This window comes from Acanthaster planci, linkage group LG08 (assembly GCF_054643075.1).
Source record: "Acanthaster planci isolate LZ-2023a linkage group LG08, COTS_SCS, whole genome shotgun sequence".
NCBI lineage: Eukaryota > Metazoa > Echinodermata > Asteroidea > Valvatida > Acanthasteridae > Acanthaster > Acanthaster planci.
In genome coordinates this window covers 11,952,398-11,964,634 of record NC_141784.1, presented here as the reverse complement: position 1 = coordinate 11,964,634, position 12,237 = coordinate 11,952,398, and the positions used below count along the sequence as shown (strand labels likewise).

The following is a 12,237-nucleotide window of genomic DNA, read 5'->3' as shown; positions in this document are numbered from 1 at the left end:
TAATCCACCTGACGGTAGGGCGCCCTCGTCGGCCATTTATAACAGCTGCAGGGTACTATGGCACCTACAGATTTCGGAGTGGGGGTAGGCTTGGAGGTAAGATCGACACAAAATAAAGCACTAAGCCCAGATTTGCTAAAATATAGGAAGAGAAACTTTTAGATTAATATAATCATTCTAAATAATTTTGCGAGTCAATTGGCCATTGCATCCAAATTCAATGGGCCTGTGTGACATAAAAATGAGCACAAATTAATGTTAATGTAAACCAAAAGCTCGGATCTGTATAAAAAAGCATGCTCCTCACTCACCATGGGGAGGGGGTCATCTCGTATACTGTGATGCTTCAGAACTTCCGAATACTTGCCTGTTCTTATGAACACAGCCAAATACATGTATATGCAGCCTACATTAGTCATTGGGGAAAAGTGACATAATTGTACAGCCTTTTATCCACATCACGTACCCTCCCCTTTGCAAATACCTCCAAAACCATTGCAAGAAATGAACAAATCAAAACCAAACAATCCAAAACTGAACACATTAATTGAAGACATTTACCAATGCTGATTTTAATTATTCAACTAACTCTTACATTTAAGTCAATGAGTAGACCCACAGGACCAATTTCAGACCAAATAATATAACCTAACGTAGTAACAGAATTTGTTCACAATTCGAGGAAAGTCTTTTTTTAGAATGCACATCAATTCAAGACACTACTTCCACCAGCTCCAAATAATGGCACTTTCCAAACTGTTCAGCATACACCTATTAAGCACATAATACAACTACCAAGTACAACACCACTGTTCCTTGAACTGGGCACAATGAATATTCAAAGTCTTGGAACTCAAAATGTGGTCAGGAACAATCAAATTGACCTTGCTGTCAAGTTATTTAAATTTCACTCACTTAAAAATGCGTGGACATTTGCAAAATCAGTTTACTAAAATAATAAATCTGTACAGACCCAGGATAACCAGTGCAAGCATAAAAGTTTGAGATTTTCAGTAATTTACAGTTAAACATATGGCCATAGCATCACCACCCGCCCCTGGGTTTTTTTTAGACACACTTGTTAAACCACTGTAAAAAGAGCCTGACAACATGTCAGAGTAGCCATCATACACAAATGATCTTCGTGATATGTGCAGATCGCGCCACCTATGATTTCGATGCAAATGTTTTTAAAATGTCGTCAAAAAACAAGGGAGCGCAGTTTAGTTCACTGTAGCCGGCTATCAAGAAACCACACCAATTATTTCACACAGGCCTGACGTTCCTTTTACACATACAGTACATTCCTTTGGAAATAACCTCATCTCCTTGATTCCTCCAGTCAATACTATGCCATACAGTTCTTAGAATCAACCCCAAGGATGTAGGACAGAGCGTGGCCGTGTTTGACGTAAGGGCCATGTGCTAGCTGTGACTACTTTTCAGAGTGCGTCAATCGGAAGCAGCCATAGCTCTAGCACGCAGCCCTTCTTTCTACTTGGCAGAATGCATCATGCATTCTGCATGCGCTTTGTCGCAGTACATTTGGACATGGCAGATGATCGTGATCGTAAATTTTTCCACCATTTTTCATGTCATTATGTATGAATCAAACAAAATCAAATTTAAAAAAGGCATGTGATTCACTTAATTGTATTATTATTTTCATCAATAAGCTGCTTCATTTGGGACTGAATCTCTTAAATGAGAAAGGAAGGGAGGGAACCTCCCACCCACCCCTGAAAAATTAAAGGCCATGGATGCTAACCAACTAATTTTTGTGATCTACATGTATAATTCTAGTTAAGAAGAAAAAAAAAATTGTGACTACTCAAGAAGCAATTCTACTCAATAAACAATCCTAAGATTAATAGCCAACCTGACTTTGTATGTGCATTCTCTGATTTACAGTATGGGTTTTATTGATGTGAAACAGAAATTAACACAAGATGATGCACAGAAAAATGTTCCTTCACTCACAAAAAAACATGCATTTAGTCCATCTTGGCAGCCTTTTTATGTGAAACTAATTCTGATCTATTCTGTATGATACATTACGGAGCACAAATTAAATCTGTGCATAAAATGCTGGAAAAAATGAATCAAGAGGACTCAAAACTCTACTATGAAGCCATGAATAGCACCACTTATTCCAATAGAGTCATTAATCACTTACATGTATTTAACATTCACAGGAACTTGCTTGCTTTCAAACTGAACTCAGACATGTTGTATAAATGCAGTGAAATTATGAGAACATAACGCTACAAGAAAAGGGAAAATGTGCATGTGTTCATTTCACTGTCCTGTGTACCTCTTGCTGGTTTGAACTAGAGTAATCTGCTCCAGCTAAAAATGGAGCAAAAATGAAAAACAGATGCTCAGGAGGGGTGAAGCAAGAAATGTAGGGATGCAGGAAAATAAAAAAGTAAACAAATCAAGTCATGCCTGTGCAATGTTACAGGTGATCATTCAATCAAGAAGATACTTCCCATCTCATTCCTTTGAAATCACTCCATTTCCACTCCCTCTCTGCTGCTTTTTTACAATACAAAGCGACACAAATTACAAATTTATCCCCGATTCATCTAATAACATTGTACATGTGGTTACATTCCTCTTGACCTTCACCCAGAAGTTTGATCCATCAGTGCTGCTTCAGGATGCAGCAATCTTATACCAGCTCGTAGAGATTTGTATGTTAAATTCCAATCTGCTGATCCTGCCTGTTTATATATCATAAGCCATGAAAAGAAAATCAGGCGAACCCGGCGATTCAGGATGGCCCGGCGGCAGCAGCACGAACCCCATGAACTTGAATGTCCTGATGAGCTGTGCCCGGTCCATAATGTCCCGGGGCAGTCCGATGATGACTTGGGTGCAACCAAGGTGTTCCTCTGCGGCATCCAGCAGAGCCACTAAGCTGCAAGTGATGGATGGGGATAAAAATGCTCAACAGAATTCGTCTGCAGAGAATTTTTGGTGTGGTAGTAAAATAGGGATTTGAACAAATCCAGCAAGGAAGGAGCTTTGTTTATTGTGTAAATTCTTTGAATATTGAATGTGAATATATACACATTTAAATAGCATCACAATAGATACATTGGTTCAAATGTAGTGTGCAGTCACGCTATAATGAATTATCTGTCTAGGAGATATGATCATTTGCATTTCTTCTGATAGAAAATGAAAAGTTGAGGGGATTTCCACAAGTGCCTTTTGGGAAGCCCATATGATAAGTACCTAGCACGTGTCATTGGAAGCTAATGTTAACTTTGCCAATTCCTTGACTGTATTTGGATGTTCCTATAAACCTTAAGGAGAAACATACAAATATGAACACACGTACTTGACTTGAATGATAAGAAATCAACTGTTGCACAAGACATGCACATACATCATAAATGAGGAGATGCTTAAATTTGTGCAGTGGGCTGATGGGCCTTTCCAACCATCACTAGAGAGAAGGCACTGTTGACAGCTCAAGGATGAATCTGCCAGATGTGATACAGGCGTGTATTGTCCCAATACAAGTATTCCACAGAAAGAACCCAGGCCTACCTGTCTCTACTCCCTTGCTCTGCCAAATCATTTGGCAATTGAATGTAGAGCCTATTCTTCCAAAGAGCTGTTTCCCACACCAGCTTGCGATTGTCTGTCAATGGGTGGACAAACCGTAGGAATTTCTTACCCTCTGTACCACTGACACCTGCTCCAGTGTCATCAGTCTGGAGGGAGGGGGAGTCAATAAAGAAAACCTTTAAAATTTTCCTGAATTTAAGTACATGTAATTAAAAGGTATTACAATGTAAGAAGTTCCTCAGAAGTGTTTTCCATTTTAAATGAGACGTAATATTGATATCGATCAAGGACTACACTCATTGTTAATCTACTGTCATGCTCACAGAGGAACGTGATGATTTCAAAGACCACATACAAACATACTTCTAAGGAAGGTTTTATTTTAAGAAGCTTCATGTACATGTATATAACTTCTACATGTATAAGACCGGCTGGATTAAAATTTCAGCACTTGGTTGCTGAGAAAATCTAACTAACGTATTATGAAACTCAAGTCATGAGAAATCATTCAAGAGTGTGAAAGATGAATACTGGTTTTTACTTTGAAGAATGATGCAAATGAGCCATCTGTGTCACTTTCTTCAATGGCATCTTCCAACAGGAATTCTTGACAGCTTCCCGTAGGAACATCAGGAATACCACTGTGATTCTCGGCCAAGCTGAAATATGTAATGTTTGCCTGACTCCCTACAAGCGAAGGAAAAACATATATTGTGTCACCAATTGATAAACAGTTGGTTGTCTATTCAACTCATAAAAATGTGATGCTGACAACAGCTTAATTTACACAAAGCCTACATAATCTCCATCGTCTAATTGGTGGATAGTAGACCATGTGACAAGAAATACTGGGACCAATGAATGGTGTGCATGCACTGCAAACATGAGGAAGGTAGAGACTGGCACAACTGTGAATAACATGTACATGTAGTTTGTTTTGTTGAACAAAACTGCATGCTAGTGCCATCCAAAGAGGCCTGAAGATGGTGCATGCTGTAAGTTCTTTGCATAAAATGGCAGGCACCAGACAATATTCGAAAAGCATCTGTCCTTTTAATTGATGAACAAATTTCTGAATTTGGAAGTGATGCTGATGCTTCTAAATTTCTAAGACAGAAAAACAACGTAAATATGTGTATGCAGTCAAAAGAAACGGGCATGTTTCAAAACATCCAGGAATGCGAGTTTAAGTCATAAACTGATTTAGAATGAGACAAATTCTTCTCCATGTTACAGTCATTTGCAAAAGTTTAAGACCACCTTAAACAACCAGAAAGGGGTAATTTTTGAAGGTGGGACATGAGGAATACTATTTCCCTGTCCATAGACTTGATCATTTATCAGAATAACCATACATGAAAAATTTCAATTTGTCCTACACATGTTTCTGTTCGTCACCTTTTCAGAACCATTTCTAGCAGTTTTCAACTTCTGCAAATAAGCACTGGGTACAGACAGTGCATGCGTTCAAATTTCCAAAGTACATAAAATGTCCCCTATTCTTTTTGTGCCTACAGTTATAGCTGTAGATGATCACCTCTTGGAGTCTTTATCTCACTGGGTAAACACTCACAACATGGCTATATATAGTCATCATACCACTTCTGTTTAAATACTGCAGTGGTGCAATAATCCCCCGAAGTTGCCAGTCCACAAAAAAAGTTTGGTACAAGATAACATCCTACCAGTGCCTCGTGTGCTGTTATATATGGAACATGTTATATCATGCCTATCTGGCAAAGGGCAAAGCAAGCGTGAATGCTTGATTTACGCTAAAAAAGAAAATGACCTTTATACAGATTAATATGCACCTGTGCCTTGTCATCCGATTCAAATAAGGCCAAAACTGGAAAGTGTGCGTGTGCGTTGCATGAGATGCACACAATGTTAATTTAACAACACAATTACAGTACATTTGCATGTGTACAGAACCACCCTTAATCAAAGTCTTACATGGAACTGCACGGGTACAATGCATCCCGGAGAAACACTAACCCTAAAAGCAATGAAGATTATGAATCCTTTTGTGTACAATTATTCATCAACAGGACCCTACTGAAGAACTCCTCCCCAGACACAAGACAAAGACTAAGCCTAAACCTTTGTTTTCTGTCTGTACTGTCTGAAGTGTCAGAATATTTCTCAAAGACCTAACTTTGTGGGACACTTAAGTGTTAGCATTGAAGAGTCCAGTGCGGGGCTAGGTGGTGACATGCCAATAATTAAGTTTTTGGAGTCATCCTTGGCCCACTTCACACCTCATTGTGCATGCTGTAAGACTTCCACTTTAATTTTTCTTTGATCTATCCTTCCTCCATGACCACATCATATGCATGATTTTTGATACTGTGGGCTCACAGACCCAGTCGCTACTCTCCTGATTGGTCATCAGAATGCCATAACATGTCCTGAAGAGTCAAATTTAGCAAAGGAAATATCGAAGCACTTAATTCAAAAATGCACATTTTCAGACCAGTCTCATGCGATCTGCTTGCAGGGTGTCAAGTGATGTCTGCGAATGGAACTCTTTCCCAAGATCTGTTCACTTGCGCCACCTTACGAAACACTCTGATGAATTTGTGCCAAATTTCTGGACACCACTGTATCGAATTTCAGACTCAATTTCATGACACCAAAATGAGAGCATGTACACTGTACATTCTTATGATGGTAATAGTATTCGCACTATTTACCTGAATGAATCTGAAGTTTTCCAACAAAGAGGTTTGGCAAAAATTGTTTTAAATGGGAAAGTAATTTTGGAGATTTTTCACACAAGATTGGAGAAATTTGGCAGTGACAGAGCCACTACATGTAGTCTCACAGTTTCAGCGTGACATCTCTGCGTCTTATTTCTTGTCTTTGATTGGTCAGTGATGGCTGCACCTTTCTGCTTCTTGAAGGGGCAGTAAGAGTGCTGTAGTCAATAAGGAAAAATCTGAAATACTGCCTCTACACTATAAAGCCTGTATTTATTTTTTATTCAAAATACCACAAATTTTGTGATTTTATGAAGTAGAAATATGACCCTGCAGACAACAAAAAAGTTTAATTTTTTTATTTAAAAACTGAACACAAGAAATTCCCCATACAAAATGAATGGCAGAATGTTCCTTTGCCCAGATGCACGTGCAAGACTACATTGAACAGCCTCCAACAAAGCCTTCTCCAAATGAAAGCTGGGCTATGATTGGTCATTGGAATGGAAGCAAATTCGACCAATCAGGGGGCAGCTTCCATATATGGGTGATTGAAAAAAAAAGGAAAAGACAGGAGCTGTGTTGCGATTAGTTAAGCTATCACACAGTCGACAGTTGCATGTATTGACAGTGCATGCTGCTGATTTTCTGTAGTGTGGATGGGCAAAATGCTCAAGAATTTCACCATTTTGATGAGGATATAAGGTGAATAAACCTCCCCTTCTGACATCTCACTTCACCAAGAAGGCATGCATGAAATTTGGCTGCACAAATAGCTGTGATGGGAGGGTAAGTTGGTACAATAAAACCAGCCAAATCGTGTTAACGGGAGTTTGTATTTAGCTATTTCCAAGGCTTGTATAAACCTTACAATTTTGGCAATAGGTTTTTTGGGGGGGGGGGAACTATGCTGACCGGTTTTACAAAACTCAAATGACAAAAAAACATGGGGTCTACAAATATAAAATCCCTTTTTTTAGGATATGTTATCACTTTCAGATGGCTAATAAACTACTGCAAAATTGTGACCTGCACATGCCAAACAATTGCTCTAAATGCCAAGCCCTGGCCCTATAACTTCAGCATGTTAAGCTAGGGCCTGACCTACACATGTAGGTTCCAAGTATTCCCAGAACTAGCCTAGGTTGGACGACGTCTACATTGCAATGTGACTAACGTCCAGGGTTTAAAAGTCCTCCTACTATGAAAAATTTTCTTCAACAGTTTTTCTCACATTTTTACCTGGCGAAGACAGCTCAAGTGTCATTCACAAATGCTTTAGTAATTTCATGGAGGTAGATTCTACCTCCATGGTAATTTCAACACAGCATTTATGGAATTCAGGACACAAGGCATTTGTGAACGACATTTTTAGCTGTCTTCGCCAAGTAAAAATGTGAGAAAAACTGTTGCAAAAAATTTAGCACAGTAGGAGGACTTTTATACCCTGGCATGCCTGAACGTTAGTCGCAACGCAATGTAGACGTCGTCCAACCTGGGCTACCCCAGAACTGTGGGGTCCGACGTCCGTCTCCGGTACTTACAACATGGCGGCAACATCGGCTGAGAGTTTACTGCTGAATTGGGACATTGTTCCGCCTTTTTGCGACGTCTCTTCTTCATGCTTGTTTACGTTCTGATCCAGCTTGGCCAGTTTTGTCAATGATAAAACCATAACGGAAATTATCGCCCAAAAATCTATTTGATCAAGAGAAACAACTGTGACTTGTAAGCGTAAAAATAAGTAAAAGTAAAAGAGAGTCTTCTTCGGCTTCAACCACCCAGCTGCAAGCTATCTGCACGGAGCTTTGTGTAATAAATGATGACGTGCCCGCGGCCGGCCGGCCGCGCGCGTGACTGCAACCCACAATGACGTAATTATCTAGTATGGTACCTGGTCGTCACGTCACTTTAAAGGTAACCACAGTTATAAAGAGGTCTGTCTGTTCATTGCCTGTGTGAGATCAAGTTAGCTGTGTCCTTCAGGAAATTTTCGCCAAAGTGTACAATATTTCGGGAAATGCAGAGATTGCAGGAATTTTGTTTTTGTTTAATTCTCATCAGAGAAATAAATCTTTCCCTTCTTTTCTTTGTTTTTCCTCAAAGCATAATCAGAAATCAGGCACTAGGTAGGTACATTTTACCTCCGTGTTTTTGTGTTCGCCTGAGAAAACAACAAAACAGCACGATGAAGCATTCTTGGAATTTCAGGAAATACCAGTCGAATTTCAGGAAATCAGGAAATCTCGGACTCTATATATTTCAAGGAAATTTTCTTGACCTTTGGATACACTGCACTCGGGGGATACCAGAAGTTTGGTTTTGTTGCCAGTCTTGAGAGGAGACTATATACTTTGCTTCGAAAACATCCTCAACAAAGGGGCAGTGATCGATATATATTGTGTAACTTTGATTTTCCCAAGCATGTTATGTAAAAAAATACGCGCGAGCCTTTACGGTGTCGGCTGCAACCTGTTCCCATCAATTAGCCCCCTTCTTCTTTAACTGATCACTGCATTTGAAAAGTAGCCAGCTAATATAGTTCCAGTCGGCTTACCCCAAATGGACAATTGGAGAAAAAATTGCATCTGATCTATAATTCCCGTAGAGAAACTTAAAAAGTTATGGTGTAACCACACAGACGTCAGGTAAAATAACTTATCTGCACGGCCTTTTCAAGAGCGTCACTCCCTTCAGTATCTTTTTTGGTTTTGGGGTTTGATCATACGGAATTCCATTTTTGCCAATTACGCGGCTCGTGGGCATTTTTTGGGTCTGTCGCCACTTCCGCCATCAATGGCGTATGGTGTTCTATAGACGCCAAAATTGCGTCGCGTCGTCCCATCGCCCCGACGCTACGACACGACGATTGTATCTCGATGCCGTCCCGTCGTGCCGGGTCGTCTTGCCGTCGTATCGTGCCGTCGTGACGTCGCGTCTTGTCGTCGTCGCGTCGGGTCTGTCATGGTATGGCTTTTATATAGCGCTGCTTAGGCCGTCGCGTCCTGCTGTCGTGCTGTCGCGTCCTGATGTCTTGCCGACGCGTCGTGTCGTCGCAACGTCATATCGTGCTGTCGGGTCGTGTCGTCGTCAGTCGAATCATGTCGTCGTGCCTTACTGTTTCTAAAAATGGCTGGTGATTACTACGGCTAATAGAGGGCGTATGCCACAAGTCCTGGAAAAAACTGACAACCAGAATTAGAAGCCGTATGCATTACTGCGGTGGTGCAATGCTCGTGGACAGGAGGCCTAGGCATGTGCGCGTTCCACGCCTCTTTGACTAATATGATGTCGTGATTTGCCAAATGCACTCTCACGTCTAGCTGAAAAATGTGCGTGTGAGTGCGGTGCCACCGCAGTTATGGCGTCGAATCAGATTTATCTATTGGGTTCCACTAAACCAAGTACCCGCCTATAGAAAACAGTGCAAAATCAGACCCAAATAGCGCCACCTGTTGACTCTTGGGGAAGAGGTTGTCCACCGTTTTTTCATTGGAAATTCAAGTTTATGGCCAGAAGATCACTTTTCGTTTCACTTTTATGGGGTTAGCCACGTAATTTTTTTTATTCGCCTTCCCCCGAAAATACCCCCAAAACAATAGTAAAACTATATGCGCTCAGCTCAGAATGTAGCCGCCCACCTCTATCAAAAATAGGCCCACAGGTTAGGGCTGGACTGGAAACTACCAGTCCCTAATTCGGGATTTATAGAAATATTTCTATGATCCCTCCTGATTATGGCATGTATTGTAAAAACCCCGTGGCATCACAACATATTAATGAGCTTGCGCGTAGATATTCATCGATTTGGTGGAATGCACCTACAGGGCCTACAAGATTTGATTATGAAAAATAGTATCTACATGTATTGGTATTGAACTTAACTCCGTCTCTAAGGGCGTCGTGTCGTCGATCTGTTGCGTCGTGGCGCGGCCTTCAGCCGTCGCGTCGTACAGTCGCATCGCTCTCGCCGTTGCCTCATTACTGGTGGACATAGAGGGCGCCCTTAAAGCGGAGCTAAGGGTGCAGTCCGCTAATTTAAGTGAGAATTTCTGGCCAGGTCAGCATTAAAAATACCCCCATATCTTTTGCAAAAGGAGGTTGTGTGGCCCAAAAATGGTGAGATTGTGCAAATATTTGCCAGGGTCAACGCCCAAGGTCTTTGGGCTTTCATCTAAAAACAGATTGGCAGAAAAATACGGTTGTAAAACGGTCCTAAATGCCCGCGAAAGTTGAGGGTTTCCATTTGAAAAATGGCTGCAAGCAGACTTCACAAAATCACTTTTCGGTGGTAATTTTGTTTTGTGGTAATAAGTCAAAATGTAATCTGTTAACCACAGAAAATTGAAAGATTAGGGACCATACAATAATTTAACGTGTGTTTCAGATACCTTAGGGATGTTGGTACGCATGTTATTGGGCCCTGAGAAATGCCGATTTTACGCTGTTTTCAACGGGGCTTGAATTAGTGGACTACACCTTTAAGTTCCACACCAAAAAAGCTTGAAAGTTGACCCCTGATGGCGAGCTCCTGGAACCCCTTGGATAGGAAAAATAACGTGCAAAGATTTTAAATTTGTAATATTTTTTTATTCAACTTTAGAAAAGGGCTTCAGAAAATATTTGCTGGTGTATCAATTTATAGAAACTGAAAAATTACTTGAGCTAAGAGAGATAAAAGCCACACTATAAGTACTAAAAACAGATGAAATAAAAATCGCAAACTATTTTGATATGTAAGGTAATAAACCTAAAGCAATATGTACTTTTACGAAAGATTCTAATGTTTTATTTAACCTTTGCTGACAACAACTGCGTTGTATGTCAAATCAACAGAACATGGAACCCATCAATACAGGTAGATAAACCTTTGCAACGTTTTGCAATCTTGTTTCCACGTAAGCACGGTGAGTATTAAAACAAATGTACATGACCAAGGAGACCTAGGTACGATATCGCCTGACGTGAAAGGTCGTTTATTTAATATTAGTTGAGGAAGACTAAGGTACACTTCCCACGTGAGTGTTTCATGGCGTGGTTTCAGTTACAGATTATTCTTCCAAAATGATCGAACGTGATAGGACGGCCCAATGTAAAATCCCCATAGGACGGTTCCGGGAGCTTGGTGCGTGACCTTTTTCATTTCATGATCAAATCTTGTAGGCCCTACGCACGCACATTATTTATTCTAGGACTTGTGACATAAAACCTCTTTTGGCCTTAGTAATCACTAGCCATTATCAGAAACATTAACTTAGCACGACGGCACGATACGATGACACGACGCGACAGCAAGGCATCAGGACGCGACGCTACGACGGCAAGATGCGACGTCACAACGGCAAGACGCGACGTCACGACGGCACAATACGACGACAAGACGAGCCGGCACGACGCGACGGCACCAAGAAACAACACGACGCGTCGTGGTGTCGGGGCGACGGGACGGCGCGACGCACATTTGGCGGCTATAGAACACCATAGCATTGTCGCGTAGCGCCGTCGCAGGGTGCACCCTCGCAAGAAGGCCCTAAACATGTCCGCCGAGCTCATTAATAAAAGTTATAGACTCAAAATATTCTATATTAGAGAGTCCTGAGAGCCATGAAATTGAGGAATTGGAGAAATATGGCACTGAACCCCTGGCCCGGACTCTGGGCTTCAAATTCTGAGTAATTTGGATGCAGTTGGGTCCGAAAATGGCACTATTTGGCCGTTTTGCAGAGGGATGGTTTTTCAAAATGGCTATTTTTCTGTGCAGGGACATTTTCTTCATTTTAGGGGTGGTCTGCTTCTGGTGAAAATTTCTCAAAAATTCATTGGTCAACCCCCCGAAAATTGAAAGGAAAATGAAAGGGGACATGTCGATCATCGTATTTCTGTGCAGCCTGGACACCTGTGAGAGTTGTGAGTATTTTTAAAATTATTGAAAAGTGTGGGGATTTATCATTGCAGT

At 41.0% G+C, this 12,237-nt stretch overlaps 1 protein-coding gene across 1 annotated transcript; it reads right to left on the bottom strand.

Annotated features, from left to right (window-relative positions):
* Positions 1 to 547: 547 nt before the first annotated feature.
* LOC147798388 (ornithine decarboxylase antizyme 1-like) lies at positions 548 to 8,149 on the bottom strand. The gene is made up of 4 exons (XM_087140399.1): positions 7,826 to 8,149; positions 4,124 to 4,269; positions 3,562 to 3,728; positions 548 to 2,923 (listed from the first exon to the last, which is right to left on the bottom strand). The coding sequence occupies exons 1-4, from the start codon at positions 7,902 to 7,904 to the stop codon at positions 2,731 to 2,733; spliced, it is 585 nt and encodes a 194-aa protein (XP_086996525.1). The 5' UTR covers positions 7,905 to 8,149; the 3' UTR covers positions 548 to 2,730.
* Between the last annotated feature and the right edge of the window lie 4,088 nt (positions 8,150 to 12,237).

Bases quoted from the DNA above. Each gene is read 5' to 3' on its own strand.
- LOC147798388 (XM_087140399.1), bottom strand. From the start codon at position 7,904: ATGAAGAAGAGACGTCGCAAAAAGGCGGAACAATGTCCCAATTCAGCA. The intron at 3,729-4,123 runs GTAAAAACCAGT...CCCTCCCTCCAG, and splicing joins CATTTGCATCATTCTTCAAA to ACTGATGACACTGGAGCAGG. The intron at 2,924-3,561 runs GTAGGCCTGGGT...CATCACTTGCAG, and splicing joins GAGCAAGGGAGTAGAGACAG to CTTAGTGGCTCTGCTGGATG.